Source organism: Ochotona princeps, chromosome 2 (genome assembly GCF_030435755.1).
Source record: "Ochotona princeps isolate mOchPri1 chromosome 2, mOchPri1.hap1, whole genome shotgun sequence".
Lineage (NCBI taxonomy): Eukaryota > Metazoa > Chordata > Mammalia > Lagomorpha > Ochotonidae > Ochotona > Ochotona princeps.
In genome coordinates, this window is record NC_080833.1 from 85,683,851 (window position 1) to 85,704,488 (window position 20,638).

The following is a 20,638-nucleotide window of genomic DNA, read 5'->3' on the forward strand; positions in this document are numbered from 1 at the left end:
TAAAACTGATTTTGTGCAGAAAATATTTTTAGAAATATTAACATATCTGATAATACACTTTGAACATTATATATTTTTTAATGTATAACCTTTAAATTTTTGTTTGAAAAGCAGAGATAGACATACAGAGCAAGAGAGCAAGGGAGCGTCAGGATTTCCCATCACTGGTTCACTGCCTCAGTGCCTGCAACAGGACTGGCTCAGGCCAAAGCTGAAGCTAGGAAGCCAGTCTAGGTTGCCCATGTGGGTGGCAGAAATCCAAATTCCTAGGGTGTGTACCAGCAGGAAGCTGGCTGGAATAGAGCTGGGGACCCACAGGCAGGTGTTGTGATATGAGAGGCAAATGTCCAAAGGACACCTTAATCACCAGGCCAATCACCTGTCCCTGAATTTTACTTTAAACAAGAGCTCATGTTTCAACGTTTCAAAGCTGATTTAGTCACTTCACCTTTAAAACACACATTTGTGCCCATGTGTCCAAAATCCAAGGAACGTGGTCAGTTTAGAACATATCTGGACAATTCTTGTTTCTCCACGTAGTCCTTCCCACAGGCATTACTCCTTAGAGATGACTCCTCTGAAAGGTTTGAGGTCCCTTAATTGTTAAAGGTAAGTGCAATGGCCTTTGGTAAACAGACTGGGATTCCCCCCACCTCCAGCTTTTTAGACTCAGATTTGTGTTCAGATGCTGACATGATCATAGAGCAACAGTGAGAGTTTAAAAAGTGAAGCTTAGATTCCTCCACAGCAAGGTTGAATGCATATTAGTTTCCTCTGAACTTTAGATAGGTGTAGTCTGCTTCTCTTCCCTCTCTATTTCTTTGAACTCAAGGTTCTTGTCCAAGAAGAGCTGACAAAGCACAGCAATGTTTCCTCTTGGGAAAATGGAATTTGGCATTTTAATGGCCCAGAATGTATTCACTCAGTGCAACAATGACTCATCTGGAGAATTTGCACCCATTCTCCCCAGATACCTATCTTCAGGTTGTAAAAGGTCAACCTGTAAAAGATGCCCCAGGAATCTTCCTGGAATTTAGATGGCCCCTGTTGGGTTTCACTTTGCACTTACTAATAATTTAACACTGGGATAAAAATAAAAACAAAGGCTCTCATCTTACAGTGTGAGAACATGGGTCCCTGTGTGCTAAGTCATGCAGGTAAGATGAGGAGCAAAGCCCTGTGGAGGCCTCCCAAGCACTGTTTCCCGCTGGCTGGCCTCCCTCCTGCTGAATGACTGCCTCCAAATGAAAGGGAATTAACGTAATTGCTCCCGAGGTGGGAAATGTATTTTTGCTTTTTCAAAGGTTGTTGTATAAGCATTAATTATCTAATCCAAACACAGAGGCTTTCTACTAGCTGTATACCCTTTTAGCAGCTGTAGTCAAAACTTTCAAATGCTGCAACATAAGAAATCTGTGTTGGAACCAGCTGTTATATAACCTGCTTGTTAGTGTACTGCGGATTCCTGTTGTTAACATTGGTTACTGAAAATGGACTTGAAATGTGGGGTTGTTCGAAATGAGTTTATGTAATTTGAGCTTCAACTAAAGTCATGATTCTTCCTTTGTAGGATCTGTATGGTTTAGCACTTTCATGGTTATTCAATTTTTAGTGCTTTTTTGTTTTATATGTAGTCCTTCTTAATAAAAGATCAGACCTTCCTATTTACTTGCTAAATGAATGTAGGGCCTTGTTATTAAAGTCACAGGTATTTTTTAAACCTGTGGATGTTAGTTTTCTTTCTTTAGATAATTCAGAATTGGAATGTTTTGTGGTCCTGAAATTGTTAAATGAACACATGTACTATATTGCTTGTAGTATAGCTTCACGCATACTGATGCTTTGTGAATAGAAATGAAGTGCCTACGTTTGAGAGCTGGGGCTTTGCCATTCTTATTGAAATGGCATAATAAGGAAATGATGACATCAACTCTAGGTAGAGGATTCAGATTTATGGCAAAGTGGATAAGCTACCATCTGTGGTGATAGCATCCCAAATGAACACCTGTTGAAATGCTGATTGCTGTGCTTCTGATACAGCAGCCTGTAAATATGCCTGGGAAAGCAGTGGAAGATAGCTCAAGTACTTGGACCTCTGGCCTCCCATAAGGGAGACCTGGATGGAGTCCCAGGCTCCTGGCTTCTGGCTGTCTCAGTCCTGGCCATTGTGGCCATTTGGGGTAGTGCACTAGAGGATGGAAGATTTTTCTGTGTAACTTTGACTCTCCCCTTCTCTCTGTAATTCTTCTTACAAAAATAAATCAAATAGATCTTTTAAAAATGTAATTCTGGGTAGAGAGGATTTTAGGAATTAAATGAGATTGATGCTATAGAGGAAAAAGACCAAGTGCCCTTGACTCAGTATTAAAATATGAAACTGTGCTCAAAATAAAACCAAACCCTGCCTGTATTTTTGCAGTGCTCCTTACATTCTGCTCAGCTTCTTCCTTCCCTTGTATTGGTTCCCTGCCAGGCTGACTTCTTTTCTGACCAGCTCACCAAGTTCTTTCCAGCATCAGGACCCTTGTCTTTGTCATTGCTGTATCTGGAAGGCCCTTCTCTCTTTCCGTGAGCCCTCCCCATGCACGCCCCATCTGGATCTCACTGTACAGGGCATTGAGACCACCTGACTACTGCCTCAAGCAGCTTCTTTCTTTTCTCTGTCACTTGCTTTCTGACATAGATTTCAGGGGGTATTTTCATTAACTTATCTAATCTCACAAGCGTGTGAACTCTGTTATGGGAATGTTATGGGAATTAGCATCCTGACAGGGCCTGGCACAGACGACACAGGCAGTAAAGGGGCCACATGGAAGTCGTTCACAGGTTTTGAGATCTCCTTTGTGTATGTTTCTTTAAGAGTAGTTCATTCCGCCAAGCTACAGGGAGGGATTTGAGCATCACCTGTGTTGAGGGTGAGTGAATGCAGCTTGCTGTGCTCTCACCTGCATCTCATTGGGTATCGCAAGTGGCAGCTTCCCTCCTGTTTTTATAAATACTTGAATGAGTAGATTGCATTGTGATTTTAATGAATTTTAAGAGAGCAACACTGCTCTTCCTCAGAGCAGAGCGCTCTGTAGATTAGATATCTACTGTGTGCTCTGTGTCTTCTAAACTTCCCCCAGGCACTGAATTGATCCTGACTTTCTATGGAGGGCCATGGGCCCTGCACTGAAGTGAGCCCATGGTCTAATGAGGGACTGGTGTCCCTGCCGCTATGTCAGCCAGCATGTCATACATTGCCCTGGATGGTTTCTTCTGAGCTTGTCCCTTGAGCTCTTATCTGCTTGCTCAGCTTAGCTGCAAAGGGCATTCTGGCAGCTTAAGTTGCTGTCTAAACACGCATGACTGTTGTTACAGTGGACGCAGTGTAATGCAAATGTGGTGAGTAATTGGTCTTGTGCCATTCTTTAGCAATGTTCTTATTTTGTTGTTTATTTGTCTTAGGTAATTTATTTAAAGAAGACCCCAGAAGAAGCCTACAGAGCACTCCTATCTGGCTCCAACAATGCCTATCTTCCATTCAGGTATAACTGCTTCCATTTAGGTCTAGCTACTCAGCTATGCAGCACTTTGAAGAGCTCACTCCTAAGTGTTAGATGATGTGTTTTTCAGTTGTCTTAAAGCTGTGATCTTAGTGTTACATGAAATGAAATGAGATGTCATTTATCATTATTTCATTTGGCAGAATTTTCCTCTTAGCTGGTAAGAATAAAAATAGTGGCAGTGTTAATGACTCTCCCCCAGTTCTTTTTAAAAGGATTTATTTGTTTATTTGGAGTTAGAGTTACAGAGGGAGAGGGAAAGATAAAGAGAAATCTTTCACCTGCTAGCTCACTCTCCAGACAGCCACAAAATAGCCAGCCCTGAACCAGCAAAAAGTCAGGAACCCTGATCTTCATAAGGGTCTGCCCATCAGGGATACGGATCCTGGCACTTGAGCCATCTGTCTCATATTGGAGTGCCTAGGTTGGATACCTGCCCCTGACTCCCGCTTTCTGCTAATGCAGACCCTGAAATAAAGTGAGGGTTCAAACAGTGGGGTTCCTGCCACTCACCTGAATTGCATTTCCAACTCCTAGCTTCTACCTGGCCCAGCCTTGTCTGTTGCAGGCCTTTTGGGGAATGGCTCAGTAGGTGGGAATTCTCTGTGTGGCTGTATCTCTGTCTCCATGCCTCAAAAACAAAAAAAAGCAAAAAGTGTACAGACAGAAGGAAGATGAATTCTGACAGAAATTGAGGAAACTCACTTCAATTGAACTTTATAGGTGGGGAAGGAATGGCAGATGGAGATGTGCTCTCTGGAAAGTGCTAGAAGCATGTGTGGTATGAGACAGCTCTGGAAGTCCTCTGTGGTAGGAGCTCAGAGAGGAGGCACTGACTGTGGAATGACTGATGCCTGTTTACTGCCAGCCGACCTCTTTCACTTGTTTTTTGAATTAGAAAAGTAGTTGTAGTTTTTCTATTGTTATTTTAAAAATACATGTGTATCTGGAAATTGTAACACTCATCAAATTGTAATATCAGTAAATAGGCCCAATGGACAAGGTAGCTATTTAAAAATTTGTAAGTAGAATGTATATAAATACAGTAATTTTTCTGCTGTGGTATCCTGGGCAAAGAAGATATATATCCCTTTCACTAGCTAGGTGAGGCATAATATTGTTATTATCAATTTAGATGAATATGTTGCAAGAGAAGGTAATACATTCTTTACATATGATTGCATTTTTATCTTTCTTCTCCTGGGTATTGGTTTCCTAAGAAGTAGAGTTTTTGAATAATCAATAGGCCTTAATGGAAGAAATAATGGTCAGCAAATTGTTATGGTACAGGGTAGAATTGAATCAGAATAATCACCTCTGGAACCCATTTTCCCACAGATTTATTGAAATAGTTGAAAATATAAATAAATTAACAATTTAAAAATTAAAACAAATAAAGAGGGTTTATACTGACTTTCCCCCTTTTCCCCTTTGATCCTCATGTGTTTAGTCCTTTCCAGATAACCTCTGGTATCAGTTTATTCTGCACTATTCTGGAGCTTCATTATGCATATATAAGCAAAGAAAGATCTGCATTCTCATTTTTCCATTTTTGTCGTATAACAGAGTATACCACATACACTGTTTTGTGCCTTACTTTTTTCCCCCACATAGCTTGTCTTGGATATCTTTACTTACCAGTACGGAGAGAACTTCCTTCCTCATTTTCTCTTACTCCTATGTAATTTACAGTAGGACTGTGTTAGTCTCTTACAAATCAAACAGACGTTGTTACCTAGCATTTTAATTGCACCTTTCTTTGTCAGTGTCAAATGCATTTTGAAAGGAACTGAAAACGTGCTGGGAAGAATGTTATAGCATTATTGTTAGACATAAAGAGATTTAAATAATGTTTACATAAATATTCATTATGTGAAAAGGTGTGTTTAACCTGAGTAGGAGGCATTTGTTCCTTGGTGTAGGCACTCATTTTCTATCAAAACTTTGACCTTGAATTCAAGTTTTGAAGGAAATTTATTTGAAAGACAGAATTACTGAGAGGCAGAAAGAGAGAGAGAGAGAGAGAGAGAGAGCGAGAGAAAGAGACAGACAGACAGACCATTCCCCAGAAGGCCTCAACCATCACAGCTCGGCCAGGTGTCAGCCAGGAGCCAGGAGCATCACCCAGGTCTTTCATGTGGGTGATAGGAGCTCAAACACTTGGGAGCTTCTTTTGCTACTTTCCCAGGCAATTTGCAGAGAGCTAAAAGAGGGAGGTGTAGCAGCCAGGATGCAAACTGGTACACATATGAGATGTTTCACCTGCTCCACCAAAATGCTAGCCAAACTCAGTTCTTTAAATTGTGTTTTCTGATAACTTTGGGACAGCAATAACTGTGTGTTTGTGTTTGTGTAAAGCTGCATCTTTAAATCTAGACTCTTGACAGAACACACATTTGAAGTGCAGATGTCAGAAATAGTACATTTAAAATCTAGTGAAGAATTTAGACCAAAGAATATTACCAGTTTTCTGGAATTTGACTGAAGAAACCTTTTTTTCCGCCTCATGCTAAGACATGAGTTGTCTATCTATAGCACAAATTGACCTTTAGACCAAGGGAATATTGTTCAGGCTCATCTACCTATCAGTGTTAGTCAGCTGGCAGTGTCTGGGCCTTCATTATAACCTCGGTGATTACCTGCCAGTTCTTCTTAAACCCCATTTGCTATTAAATTATCCTTTTTTTCATGGTCTCCTTTTTTCTTTAACTGCTGCTTTGTTATCACTTTTATTAAAAATAGAAAGTCTGGAAGGAACTTCCATTTAAATGCAGTTGTTTTATTGTGTACAATTTAAGGATGAAGACTTTTTGAAAGCTCCCTGAGGGTATGGTTGATGTGTCATTCTTCACTGTGTTATATATTTCAAGTCTTTCTAATAAAAGGGCTTTGCAGCCGCTGTGAATTAAAACAATACTGTTCTTCAGGCATTTATTTAGCAGGCCATTTTCCCTGAGCAGTCACCTCTGTGCAGCCTTTCCTCATTTATCCAGAGAAACTTGGCAGGTCCTTCACTTATAATTCCCCATTACAGCTTATATATTACAATGCTACATGCTCCATTAAAGCGTGTGTCTTCCAATATAATTATTTATTTGCATGGCTGGTTCTTTTTTCCTACTTGTGTCTCAAGGGAATAAGTACATCAGATTGTTACTTGTTCTGTGCCATTCATTGAAAGTCCTGTGGATGTAAGGTGATTCAGTCAGCCGAGGACTTTGGAGTCCAGCATGTTTAAGCGTATAGGCAGAGGACCAGTTCTGGTGCATCATTAGTTAGGAGACAGGTGTAACAAGAATAATAAGGAAGATTTAACTCTGGAGTTGGGCACTGGAGATCTTGTTAGGAGTAGGTCCTGGAGAAGATCTTTCTGTTTGGGATAAAAGCTGTAGTTCTGATTTTAGGTGCTGTTAAGGTGTTTAATTGTGTTTAAAATAATGGTATGTTAGGTAGGATCTTATATAAAAAGATGTTCACAATGTAGGTGCATCCATTGTTATCACCAAAAAGTGTGGTTCATCTGATTTTTTTCTATTTGAATTCTTATTTAAAAATTGTAATTTTTAAAAATTAACCTTGTGAAAACAGTGAAAATGAGGTGAGTTAAAAAAAACCTGTTTGGCTTTACTGCTTATTCCTGATTAAATTAAGTATAGTTGTCTTTAGAGTTGGGAATGGTTGAATTTCTGGCTTGGTGTGACACACCAGAAGGCTTGTGATGTTACTGTTTATGAGAGAGTCTTAGGGTGTTCCACTCACTTGTAAGGTGGTGTGTCAAAAACTCTACTTTTCACTTGTATTGAGAACAGCCAATATGTTTATCAAGAGCAACACTAGCTGAAAATTAGAGGAAAGGGTATTTTTTTCATCTGCTGAATTCCTTCAGTGCATCCATCTTGAGTGTTGTTTTGGCAGCTGGCCCTCAAGGGAGCAAGGGCTTCAATTCAGTTCTATGTCCGAGTCAGCAGAGCTTGAATTGGCAAGTCTGGCACAAATATTAGGATTCTCTCCCTTATGGTGCAGTGCCAAATTGTAGTGTAGATACCATTGACCAAATATACTGCAGAGTTGTATTAATTCCAGCATGTCAACATCTTGTAACAATGTAACATCACTGGAATGTGGTGGATACCTAGATGGTTTTGGTGGTGGTCAGTGGCAGTGGTTTTCAGATTTGTATTTTTAGATGCTCATGAAACAGAATTTTCAAAAATTTAAAGTCTCACAAGACATTGAGAAGATAAGGAATTAAAACTGCACAACTTTTATTGTGCTTCATGTATACTTCATTGTTCTTTGGTCTGTGTGTATGAGTTTGGTAACTTCTTGGTATTATGATTGTTTCTAGATTTGCCAAAAATTAATTTCTGGTTGACCTCCAAAATTATTCCGGAAGTAAACAACATCCAAGGGCCTACTTCTTTTTAAAAGATTTATTTGTTTTTTCTTATGGTCAGAATTATAGAGTGTGGGAAAGACTGAGAGCGATCGTCCATCTGCTGGTTCACTCTCCAAATGACCACCATGGCCAGAGCCAGAGTGGTCTGAAACTGGAGGCAGGAGTTTCTTCCATGTTTCCCATGTTGGTGCAGGGGCCCAAGGCTTGAGATATCCTCTGCTGCTCTCCCAGGCCATTAGCAGAGAGTTGGATAGTAAGTAGACCAGCTGGGACATGAACCTGTGTGTTGTCTGTAGGGGACACTAACTCCTCAGGTGGAGGAGTAGGCAGCTTACACCACCACACTGGCCAGGGACTCACTTCTAAAAAGTGAATGAAAATGATGGAATGAAAAATAATGACTAGGTATGGAGTTGAGGTTGGAGGTAGGGTGTTGTGAAGTAAAGCTGGTGGAACTCTGGATGTCCTATTTCCATTTGTTACTTTTGGTTTTGTGCAGGTCTCCCAGATAGGCTCAGGAACATAATTTTGTGTGGCTGCTGCTTTATTTTACTTTGGAGAAGAGCTAGGATTAGTTGATTGGTGGTCCCCAAAGTGATGTCAGTTCTTCAATTTATCTGCACAACTGGGAAGCATTTTAAGAACTATTGATATGTGGGTTCCACTCTCAAAAATTCTGAAATAATTGGCCTGTAATGAAGTCTTGAGTGCTAGGATTTTAAAAATAACTGCTTATAGAATTCCATTTTGTAGGGTGAGAAGAATTGCTCTATGAGATGCACCATGATTTAAACAAACAAACAAAGTCCATTCAATGATCAAAAGTAAGTTTATAACTCTCCCTTTTAGAGAATATTTAAAAAAATTTTTTTTAAATTGGAAAGTCAGATATACAAAGATGAAGATCCTCTGTCCGATGATTCACTCCCCAAGTGGCTGCAGCAGTCAGAGCTGAGCCGATCCGAAGCCAGGAGCCAGGAGCGTCTGCCTGGTCTCCCGTGAGGGTGCAGGGTCCCAAGGCTTTGAGCTGTCCTGGACCGCTTTTGCAGGCCACAAGCAGGGAGCTGGATGGGAAGAATTTTTAAAGAGTTTGAAAGATTCTAAAAGTCTGCTTAGGATCTCTGCCTGCTGCCTAAACACGCTCAGTGAACCCTGTCCTTTGAAGAGAGAAAGGCTTTGTTATTTTAACTCCCCAGTGAGGAGGCAGGAGAACTAAATCTCAAAGCTATCTCCCAGATTAAGGGACATCTTTATAGAATAGATAGAAGCAAGCTGGTGTGTGGAAATACCCAGCAAGGCAAATCTTGCTGGAGAAAGGCTGAGAGTCAGGCCAGCCTGGTAAAATAACTATTAATTATGTATTTGTTTGAGAGATCCTTGGCCTCAAAGGGGTCTGCTGTACCCAGGTTCCAGTGTTCTTAGGTCCCAGTACGTTCCAGTAGATCCTCCCATCTCTTCCCATGCTCAGACCTGCAGGACATGCAGTGCCTACTCCACTCCTGCACACCATGTTCTGTCTAATAGGCAAGGAATTAAGAAGTATGACCAGAGCCATTATGAAAGCATAAAATGAGGAAATTCCTTCAGGACGATGGTGGGGAAGTGTTCAGGGAGGTTTTTCAGTTTGGGCTGGTTAAGGGGAAGTCCAGGAGGAAGGGTGGTCTGGTGTCAGTTCTGAGTAGTGAAATCACCTGTTTCTCTTTGTTTAAACACAGAATTTTCCAAAGTACTGCTTCCCTTCCTGCAGTTCTTTTGAAACACTGGGTGGCACGTTTCCAGACCCACACCTGTGTGGAACAAAAAAGACCTCTTGGGTTCAGAATAATATGCTGTTATTTGTGGAACTCTTTTTTTGTGCTGTTTCCTGAGTCTTGGGAAATAGGAGGCTTACCAAAAAGTGGTGTTTTATCTGCTGTGAACAGTGATATCCAATGCTTTTTTTCCAGAACAGTTGTGAAGCCAGACTATCTACTGTCACAAGACTCCAAAAACTTCTCATTGACACTCCTTTAGTGACATTTGTCCTTAAGGTGGACCCATGCTGTTTGCCTTCAGGGAGGTGTCTGCTGTGTGTTGTGGAGGACCCTTAGTGATGGCCAGGCGGCTGAGCTTAGTGAAATCTCTCAAGCAATTATCCTAGGTCTCCTGGGCTTGCCAGGACTTGCCTGTCTTCTCATAAAAACTAAAAGGGTCAAGGACTCAGAAGTTGGCATCAGGATGCTTTCTTTCCTCTAAAGTACAAAGTAAACATGCACTGTAGGTGTTAGATGCAATTAGAAGATAAGCCTGCCTTTTCACAGCTAACCTTGAATCAGATGCTTGTTAGCGTAAGTTTGTAATTTTTGTCTAAGTTTGTGTTGTAATAGTTTTGTGTTTCAAGGGAGTATATTCCTTACCTGGGTATCACAACTTTATTTTATGTTCTTTTTTTTTTTTTTAAAGATTTATTTATCTGTATTGGAAAGGTAGATTTACAAAGAGAAGGAAAGACAGAGAAAGGTCTTCTGTCACCTGGTTCACTTCACAGGTGGCCACAATGGCTGAAGCTGAGCTAATCTAAAGCCAGCAGCAGGTGCAGGGTCCCAAGGCTTTGCTCCACTGCTTTCCCAGGTCACCAGGAAGGGAAGTGGAGCAGCCGGGATCCTGGGTGTGCAAGGCAAGGACTTTTAGCCAGTACTCCATTCCAGCAGGCCTGAATTTTATGTTCTTCAGATGTTTGAGATGTTGGTCTTCAACAACAGTCACAAGTCCATTATTCTGCTATTTAGACATGTCCTGACATTGCAGGTATAGACAATGGTAGAAAGTTCAGCACCCTACTCTCAAAATATATTTAACACTTTAATTGGGATTCCATTTTTTATTTAGCTGTATAGATACAATCTGCACTGTATCTTCTTCACTGCTCAATATGCTAGTCTCCATTATACAGTTTCTCTAGATGAATATATGTACATACATGTTTACCTATGTATATATACTTTATATATATGTATACACTACTTATTATTATTATTTCATTTTATAACACAGATCCATAGACTCTGAGATTCCCCCAACCCCTCCCCAAATCCTCCCCCCATATTGATTTCTTCCATATTAGTGCAGTGTAAAACTCATAACCAGTCATAATTCACACACTACTTTTTTTTTGTGATTCCATTTTTGGTGGAATCTTACCAGACTTTCTTTCTTTTTGTTTTTTTAAATTATTTAATTTTATTGTAAAGTCAGATATATAGAGAGGAGAAGAGACAGAGAGGAAGATCTCTGTCCAATGATTCATTCCCCAAGTGGTTACAACTGCCGGAGCTGTGCCGATCCGAAGCCAGGAGCCAGGAGCCTCTTCCAGGTCTCTCATGAGGGTGCAAGGTCCCAAGGCTTTGAGCTGTCCTCGACTGCTTTCTCAGGCCACAAGCAGGGAGTCAGATGGGAAGCAGGGCTGCTAAAATTAGAACCGGCGCCCATATGGGATCCTGGCACATGCAAGGCGACGATTTAGTTGCTAGGCTACCGCACTGAACACACCAGACTTTCTTGTGCTAAGTTTTAGTATTAGTATTGAATTTTCAGGTGTGTATTTCCTTAGTCGATCAGGTGGTCGGTGCACAGCCTGACGTTCGTGCTGAAAGGTGGGGACGCCCGTGCGGTGTGTCGTCAGTGCTGGTTGGTGCTCAGCCTCTGGCTCTGCTCTGTGAAGGCAGTGAAGGCATGCACTCGCTTCCTCATGGCTGGGAGACACAGTTGCTCTCCTGCTGTTCTGCTTAGATACATGTTCGTATTATAGCCCCCCATGATGTCCTTGCTGAACTCTTTCTCTTCCCTGTGGCCGACACCACATATTCGTCAGAGAAACTGAAGTGAGGATGTTCTTTGGGCAATTTTGTCAATTATTGTGAGGCATTGTCTACTTGCCTGTACACCTGGGCTAAAAGGTTAGTATGGTAGCTGCTAGTTACCTGTGATAGTTTGTGAAATTGGTCCAACTTGAGAGTTACAGACTGTACATTGCATTTTAGAGATTTAATATAGGACAATGTAAAATACCTTATTCTTGATTATATTGATCTCATGATGAAATGATAATCCAGCTATACTAGATTAAGTACATTATTACTAAAATTAATTTTACTTATCTTTATATTAATATAATTATAAAAGTTATAGTCACAGTTGTGGCTCTCTTGTGACTGAGATATTCCCATTACATAGTGGTGATCTAGAGTACTTTTTCTATTGTAAACAGTTTATAACTAAATATTATTTTATATAATTTCTTTTTGGAAAGGCTAATAGTTTTTTAGCCAGAGAATGCTTAGGTAGAGGTGAATGAACTCACACATTCCTTCAACAGCGTCTGTAACATTGTGAAGTGCCCTACTTCCTGAATGACCAGGTGTAAGTGATGCTTCTCCTGTCTCTCAGATGCCATGATTTTGTGGCGACCATGGAGTGGCAATCGGTTCAGTGCTTAAGGGCTCTTGGATGGCCTCTGTGATCCTTTCCAACCCATTGCTCTGCAGATATTTGTGCACTTCCTGAAAATATGCCATTTGGAGAATCTACAGTGAATCTTGGGATCAAGACATGTTCACACATCATGGTCATTTCCAGTCATAGTCCATTGTCCGTCAGTTCTGTTTTATAGCTGTGTAGGTACTGCCCTTTGTTCTCTGATGGTTCTTCATTTTGAACCATTTCATTGCCAGAAATGCTTTCTTCTTTTTTTGTGCAAATATGTTGTTTCATCTCTGGTTTCATCATGTAATTCTGGATGTTTACAAAATTGCTTCAATCTGAGTGATTTCTTAGATTTTATTCAGGCTATTCACAGTGGTGTGTTAGTGCCTTTGCTAGTAGGAAAAATGTACTGATTTCCATGGTGTCAGTAGTTTGCCACTGCTGGCTGAGGCTATGAAAATTTCTGCATGCTTATCAGTTAACTATTTTACACTAGTGAACCAAACTCTTTCTTTTAATATCCAATTCTGGGTAGTAATTCTAGTTTTCTTTGCTTTTCCTCAAAATAATACAAAAGAGGGCCCGGCGGCGTGGCCTAGCGGCTAAGGTCCTCGCCTTGAACGCCCCGGGATCCCATATGGGCGCCGGTTCTAATCCCGGCAGCTCCACTTCCCATCCAGCTCCCTGCTTGTGGCCTGGGAAAGCAGTTGAGGACGGCCCAATGCACTGGGACACTGCACCCGCATGGGAGACCTGGAAGAGGTTCCTGGTTCCCGGCTTTGGATCGGCGCGCACCGGCCGTTGCGGCTCACTTGGGGAGTGAAACATCGGATGGAAGATCTTCCTCTCTGTCTCTCCTCCTCTCTGTATATCCGGCTTTCCAATAATAATAAAATCTTTTAAAAAAAAATAATACAAAAGAGCGCATGCACATTCAAATACCAATTACTCCTTCTATTAAAATATTTATTTAGTTTTTATTTTGGTGGGTATTTATTGACCTCTCCTAAGGTCACAGTTACATAGATTTTTATAGTCACTTAATAATAGCTTTTTAGTTCAGTTAACTGTTGTGCTCAGAAGTCACCTTTAGAAAGAATTGCCAAAATGGATGAAGTTTAGATGATCAGGCATGAGGCTGAGCTAAATTTGCATTTGGATGTCGCAAGACAGCTGCTGGCTATAATATTAGAAACACATGATTTATTCTCCAGCAAAGATGAATGATTAGAAAACCTGAATATTTGGGTATTGCTTTATCTCCTGAATGAAGAGGAGCCTGTGTTTACCTGTTTGACTATCATGACCGATAAGGGTAAGAGCTGTAGTTGTCCCAGGTGGTAAGGAGTGTACAGACTTTTCTTTCCTCTGTGCGGGGGATGGAAAAATACAAAGATCCTCTTGTTCCACTCAATAATATTTGACTTAATAAATCTGAATAGATGAGTGCATGGTGGAATTAATGAATGAAAACGTAAACCAGGAGTGAAGTAAGTACCTGGTCACTGTAACTGCAATCAAAGTATGGGAATTTATACTGTTTATCTCCTTACTATGGTGACTTAGGTACTGAATACTGTTTGCAGCTTCTATAAAGCAGTTGGATTAAAGTATTGTGTCTCGTATCGTAGACAACAGGAGAGAAAACTGCCTTTGAGTATTACTGCTTTTACCTTTATTCAATTAATACTCTGGCAAAGGGAACAGAAGGAAATGTTCTTATTGGCTAGAAGGGATTTTGGATTAATGTAAGCAAAGCTGCTTTTTTGGGAGAATTGATTTTAACAAATGTGGTCAAAGAATATACCAGAACGTTGTCTTGGGATGAGTTCCCAAGCTCCTGTGCCTCTGTTAAGCATGTATTTGCATAGATTTCATTAAGCTTTAATTTTGAACCATGTTCTAAGGAAACAGTGAGGAACAAAAATGTGCAAACGTGAATCTTGCCTTTTTAAAGGCTATTCAGGAGAGAGAGAGAAACTGCATAGGACCAACGTAAGCATAGGAGGATATCATTTTTATAAATGTGATTACATCCAATGGTAAAAAAGTTTGGGGATTCGATCCAACTAGTGTGAAGTTAGAGGTTTCCCAGCTGATATCTGGAGGGTAAGGAGATACAGCCTATGCAAAAGTAAGTAGGAAGAATGTGTCACTAGCAGAGGCAAGGTTTAATGAGAAAACTGGGTGTTCCCTCATAGAACTCAGGCCAGGCCGTTGTGGCTGGGCACAGAGTGAGGGGACCATGGGAGGCAGGAGGCTGCAGGGGCAGGCTGAGCAGGTATTGGAGGGCCTCGAGGCAAGTCAAGGATTTGAATCTTGCCCAGAACGATGACAGTTACAGTCAAAAAGTGATGGGATCATGCCTTCTTTTTGAAAGTATCACAGGCCACAGTGCGGGAAATTGATTAGAAAGACTAGTATTGGGTGTGGAAAGGTGGTGGCAATGGACTCAGTAAAATGCATTCAAGAGGTACATTTGGGAGAGTAATGATCAGGTAGGTTAAGGAGAATGAGAGCTGTAGAGGGTTTCTTTTTGCTCAGCTTGTGCTGTCTCTTACTGAGTCAGGAACTGCTGAAAGACCAAATTATTTTTGCTATTGGTTTTGGGGTTGGGATACATTTGAGAAATGTTTGCTATAATGAGTTGGAGAAATGTGTAAGACACTTAAATGGAAATTCTGTGTTAGGTGTTTGTGCTATATTGGAATTATTTAGCTAAAAAATAGAAAAAAAACCTTAATTACCCACTAACTGATGAATGGATGGAGAAACTATGGTGCATATACACAATGAAATCCCATTCAGCCATAAAAAGAATGAGATGTTGTCATTTGTAACAACATGGATTGAACTAAAGATTTTTTATGTGAAGTGAAATAAGTCAGTCACAAAAGACAAACACTGCATGATCTCATGCACATGTGATATCTAAAAAACTTGGTCTCAGAAGAATAGAACGGTGATTTCCAGGGTTGGGTAGAGAAGAGAGAAGGGAGGGTTTGAGAGATTGACTGATAGGTGTTATTAGACAGGAATAACAGATTGTGGTATTCTGTTGCATAGTAGGGCGAACATAGATAATAATAATGTACTATAGATTTCTCTAAAAATAGGGAGATTTTGAATGTTTGAACCCCAAGAAAATGATAAATATTTAAGAGAGTAAATACATTTTCCCTGATCTGAACATCACACAATGCAAGTATTGAAACTTCACACAGTATCCATAAAATATAAGGGGTCTTGAAAATTTTCATGAAAATATGTATCACGAAAGCCCTTTTTATGTGTTTAAAATTTTTTTTTACCAAATAAATTTGTCTTTTAATTCTATGAGCTTCATTGATTTTGAAACGTATAAGGATAAAGGGGGAGTAACCATGTGCTGGGTCCTTTCTCTAAGCCTGTACTGGCCCTGGCTGGGCCAGGTTGCAGACAGGAGCTGGGAACTCAGGTGAAGCGTCCCGTGTGAGTGGCCAGAGACCCAGTTGCCTAAAGCATCACATGCACACTTCCAGGGTATGCGTTAGCAGGAAGTTAGAACTCAGAACAGAGTGAGGACTCCAGCCCAGCTATTTTGATATGTCGTGTAGGTGTCCCAGTCAGCATCTTAACATTACACCAAATGCTCGCTCTCTCTGATAAACTTTTTGAAGTAGCCTTATGTGTACAAACTTATGTATCAGGAAAAAAAAGGAGTTTGTGCTAGAGATATATTTGAGGGCATTAGCAGATAGTGATCATGGATGAGGTTGTCTAGGGCAGCCGCTCTCTGCTTGTTCCTGCTACTGGCAGCTTTGGCAACTTGGGAGAAATGCAAATTCCCCTGCCCTGTCTTAGGGTTGAAACTGTGAGACCTGAGGTGGGGCCCAGCAGACTATTTTAAAGGGTTATGCGGGTGATGTCATTGCAACCTATCATTTGATAGCCTGTGATCTAGAGAGGAAGTATGAAGAAGAGGAGATTTGCTTCGGGGGTCTTTTCCAGCAAGTCTTTGCTTACATCTGTTTCTTGCAGTTTCTCCAGTGTTTTTTTCTCCTTGATATGTTTTGGGTTGATGTATGTATAAGGTATAAGGATTCTTGCTTAATAATTTTGTACACATAGATACAATTATCCCAGAACCATTTTTTGAATAGACTATCCTTTCGTCAGGGATTGGGGGTCATTGTACTAAGATTCAGATCATCTTTCAAATATTAGTTAGCAGCAGATGCATGGACCAGTTATTGGGGTTTCTATTCTGTTCCACCGGTCTACATGTCTGTTTTTGTGCCATTGTTAGGCTGTTTTGATTATGACTGCTCTGCAGTATGTCTTGAACTTTGAGGTTATGATATTTCTATCTTTGTGCTTGCTGTTTAAGATTGACTTGGGGGTGTCTTCTGTTTCCATATGAATTTTAGCATCCTTTTCTCTAGATCTGAAGAGAATATCATTGGTAGTTTGATTGGTATCTCATTGCATCTGTACATTGCTTTTGATTGCATGGCCATTTTGATCTTATTAAATCTTCCACTCCATGAACATAACAGATTTTTCCTTTCTGTGTGTGTGTGTGTGTGTGTGTGTGTGTGTTTATTTCTGTTTGTTTAACATTTCACAGTTTTCATTGTAGAGATCTTTCACCTCCTTGATTAAATTTGTTCCAAGATGCTGGTTCTTTGTTCTTCTGTTTTCTTGGTATTCTGTTTGTTTACTACTCATTCATCTGATTTTCAAGTTTTAAAATCCATGATTTTCAGAATTCAAATTCCCATTCTTTTTGTCTTTTCTTTTATGCTTTCCCTCCTTGTAGGATTTCATTCTTTAAAAGTGCTTTTAAAAATTCTCCTTTAGTGATATTTTAGTAGAAATAGTTCAGTCTTCCACCTTTATCCTTTCTTTGCTAATTTTTTTCCCCTCAGAAAAAAACATAATGTTTTTTGGTGTTCCTTCAAAGTTAGTTTCCTTCCTATTACTGTATTCAGTAGGCCACCATTACTATTTTTCTTTTGCCCACTCTGCCAGCCAAGTTTTGTGATTATGCTGGCTTTAAGTGGTGCCATATAGCTTCCTGTAGTAATGTATATGAATAAATGCATTTTATAGTAGGTAGTCAAAAAAGATATATCATCTTTTTTCAGCCCAGAGTACATGCTTTTAACTGCGTTTCTTATTTCAGCTTGCACACATTTCACCATTGTTTGAGCCTGCAGGACTGCTTGTATCTTAATTCTGTTGCATGGCAAATTAGCTCTCAGGCCCAGCTGTGCAGTTCTGCACTTTTGACCACAAGGTCACGGTAACTCTTTTTAGTCTTTGGTAACAGTTATAAGATAAGAGGACAAGAGATATGATAGTCTCAGCATTTTTACAGGCATCTGGAGAGACTTGGTCTGGAGTGTCAGCCACACTTTGACAGATATTGGCCAAATTGTTTAACACAGTCTCTAAGTGGAAAGACATCCTTTAAGGAAGAAGTGTCACCTCCATTTTTCATAAGTATTTCTTAACTTTTTCACTATAGAAGTGTTTTTTCCCTGAATAAAATAAAGCAATAGTTTTAACCTAGTGTTTAAAGAGATAATTCAGAGTCAGTCAACATAAGGGGAAAAAGTCTGTATTTCTTCTAACTTTTAATAGGATTACATTCAGTGACAAATGAGTCCTGGAAATAACCCCTGGAAGTGTTAGCAATATAAGCAGCTTTGTCACAGTAGGAATCACAGACATTCCTAATATTTTATTAAAGTTAGGTCTTAAATATTATTTATACTCATTTGTTCAAAATTATAGTAATCAGACATCATTAGAGCTTGTTAGATTGTCTTAATTTTAAAATACATGTTGGGCTATTATCAACTTGTCTTAATATTTTGATAACTTTGTTGAAGTTTAATTTAGTATCTGTTACTCCTATCTATTTTGTTTTATGCATTTAAAAACATTCTGAAAAAAAAATGGATCCTCAGTCTCACAAGGCCATTGAAGGATCTAAAGACATTGAAATACTGACACCATGCCCAAAAGAGATGAGTGTAATGGAGAAGTATGAAGTTTTTAAAAATATAAACTAGCATTTGATCTTAGGGCCTCAGCTATCCTTTTCTCTGGGAAATTCCTTTAAAACTTGCTTCTTGTCAGTGATTCATATTTTACCAGGGAGCTATTTTAACTGACTCATGAATTCAGAAGTTTTTTGAAAAACATCTGAAAAACATCAAAAAAGCTCAAAAACTTGGTATCAGATGGACTTCAAGATCTAGGATAACCCTCTTTACCACTAGTGAAGTTTCAGAATTTTCAGAAACATTTCTTTTGAGTGGCTTTGCTGACTTGATATATTTCTATTAGACTATCAGGATGCTAACACTCAGGAATGACCAAGTTACATTTTAGTTGATGACTTAGTAGCCACAGCTTCCTTACCTTGGGTGGTAATGATACTAAACTTGTTTTTGATGTTCAGCCTTCTCTGAACACTGCCTCCCGGCACCCTCTGTGCTGCTCTTGGCAGAGGTGGTGTGGTATGTGGTTTGACTTTGTCAGGTCTGCTGCCTGTTTCTTGGGTCAGCGGTGGGGGCTGAGTGGGAGAATGAGACACTGGAGGTCAAGTTTCTTGCCTGGAACACCTTGGAACCTTGCTAGTGTTAAAGTGCTGTGCCAGTTTTTGCTTAACTGACCCAAACTTGATACTTTAGTTTTATGTTGCCTGAAGCAAGTCTGTTAAGTTGCTCTAAAAACTTAAATAAAATATGAAACACTCTCTTTTCAATGCAGTTTCCCATTCCTTTTGATAGGGAGCACTTGGTGCTGTCTTGGAAGCTCTGGCGGACCCGGTGACTCTCACAGTCAGGAAGCGTGACTGGTGTTTTCCTCTGCTTTTGTTTTTGTTTGGCGGTGGGGAGGAAAGACTTTCAATCTGTGAAAACAACACTGTGGTTCTGTTGAAGTACATTGTATTTATGGTGTTCTTGACAGGAGATTGTCCTCCGCTAGAAAATTTCTCATGCTGATGAGTATTATTCTTAAAGAATCAAGTTCATTGCTAGTAAGAACTGTCATAGTGTTTGGCAAGCACAGTGTCTGTGCCATATGCTACATGAAGAACTTCATATGCTTTTTCATTTAATCTTACAACAATGCTGTGGGTGATGGCTCCATCATGGACTTCCTTTCTCAGATGATGATCCTTTCTCAGATGATGAAACTCGGACTGTAAAGGAAGTTCTTTTCTCACATTCCGAAGACAGTGTGGGACAGAGCCAGAAGATAAGCCAAAGCGCTCTGACTTTGGGGCTCAGCCACTTAGATCTGCACTCTTCAGTCCATTGTTTCTTGTTTTTAAAAATGTGTTGTTTTTTGTTTATTTGAAAGGCAGATTTTTACAGAGAGAGAAGGTCTTCCATTGGCTGGTTCACTCCCCAAATGGCCACAATGATCATATGAGCTGATCCAAAGCCAGAAATCAGGAGCTTCTTTCTGGGTCTCCCACGTGGGTGTAGGGACCCAGGGAATTGGGCCATCCCCTGCTGCTTTCCTATGTCATAAACAGGGAGCTGGATCAGAAGTGAAGCAGCTGGAACTCAAAGCAGCACCTGTATGTGGTATCAGCGTTGCAGACAGAGGATTATTAGCCCGTTATGCTACCCAATTCAGCCCACTGTTAAAATGAAAGCCATTTCAGAAATGCTCTAGATAAGCCACAAAAGCAGTGGAAGGATTGATGTGTTACATGAGTTTGCCAGGTTGACAACTGTGAAGCCAAATGAGCCTGTTTCCAACTGACTATGGTGTTGTTCATTTGAACATTCTGCATGCAAGTTGTTAATGTTAAATTTATTTATATTTATAGGGATGCTTCCTTTGGAAATTGCACTTACAATCTCACCATCCTCGACTGTTTGCAGGGAATCAGAAAGGTAATAACAATTCTTGAGTAAATTGACACAGTAGACCAAAATATGAAAAAGGAATCATTCTCAGTAGCCTCGTTTGTCGAAGGAGTGAAGGGTGGTAGTAAGCGAAAGGTTTGCACGTCCTGAGAGGTGACTGATTTATAAAATCCAGTTAGTCTCCCTTACCCATGGGTTCTTGGTTTGGGTTTCCAACTGAGCACAACTGAAAAATATTTGAAAAAAAAATGCATTTGTATCGAACACGCACAGGCTTTTTTTCTTGTTGGTATAACCTAAATGACATAGTATTTATACTGTATTAGGTATTATAAGTAATCCAGAGGTGATTT

The 20,638-nt window shown here is 40.0% G+C and overlaps 1 protein-coding gene across 3 annotated transcripts in view; it reads left to right on the plus strand.

The window, feature by feature from the left end:
* The window catches only part of CDC14A (cell division cycle 14A), a 178,175-nt gene that overhangs the window by 69,935 nt on the left and 87,602 nt on the right, over positions 1-20,638 (plus strand). For all 3 annotated transcript variants that reach the window (XM_058659654.1, XM_058659647.1, XM_036494656.2), the window contains exons 5-6: positions 3,448-3,527; positions 20,246-20,312. In XM_058659654.1, coding sequence (XP_058515637.1) covers positions 3,448-3,527; positions 20,246-20,312 — 147 coding nt within the window. The remainder of the gene's footprint in view (positions 1-3,447; positions 3,528-20,245; positions 20,313-20,638) is intronic.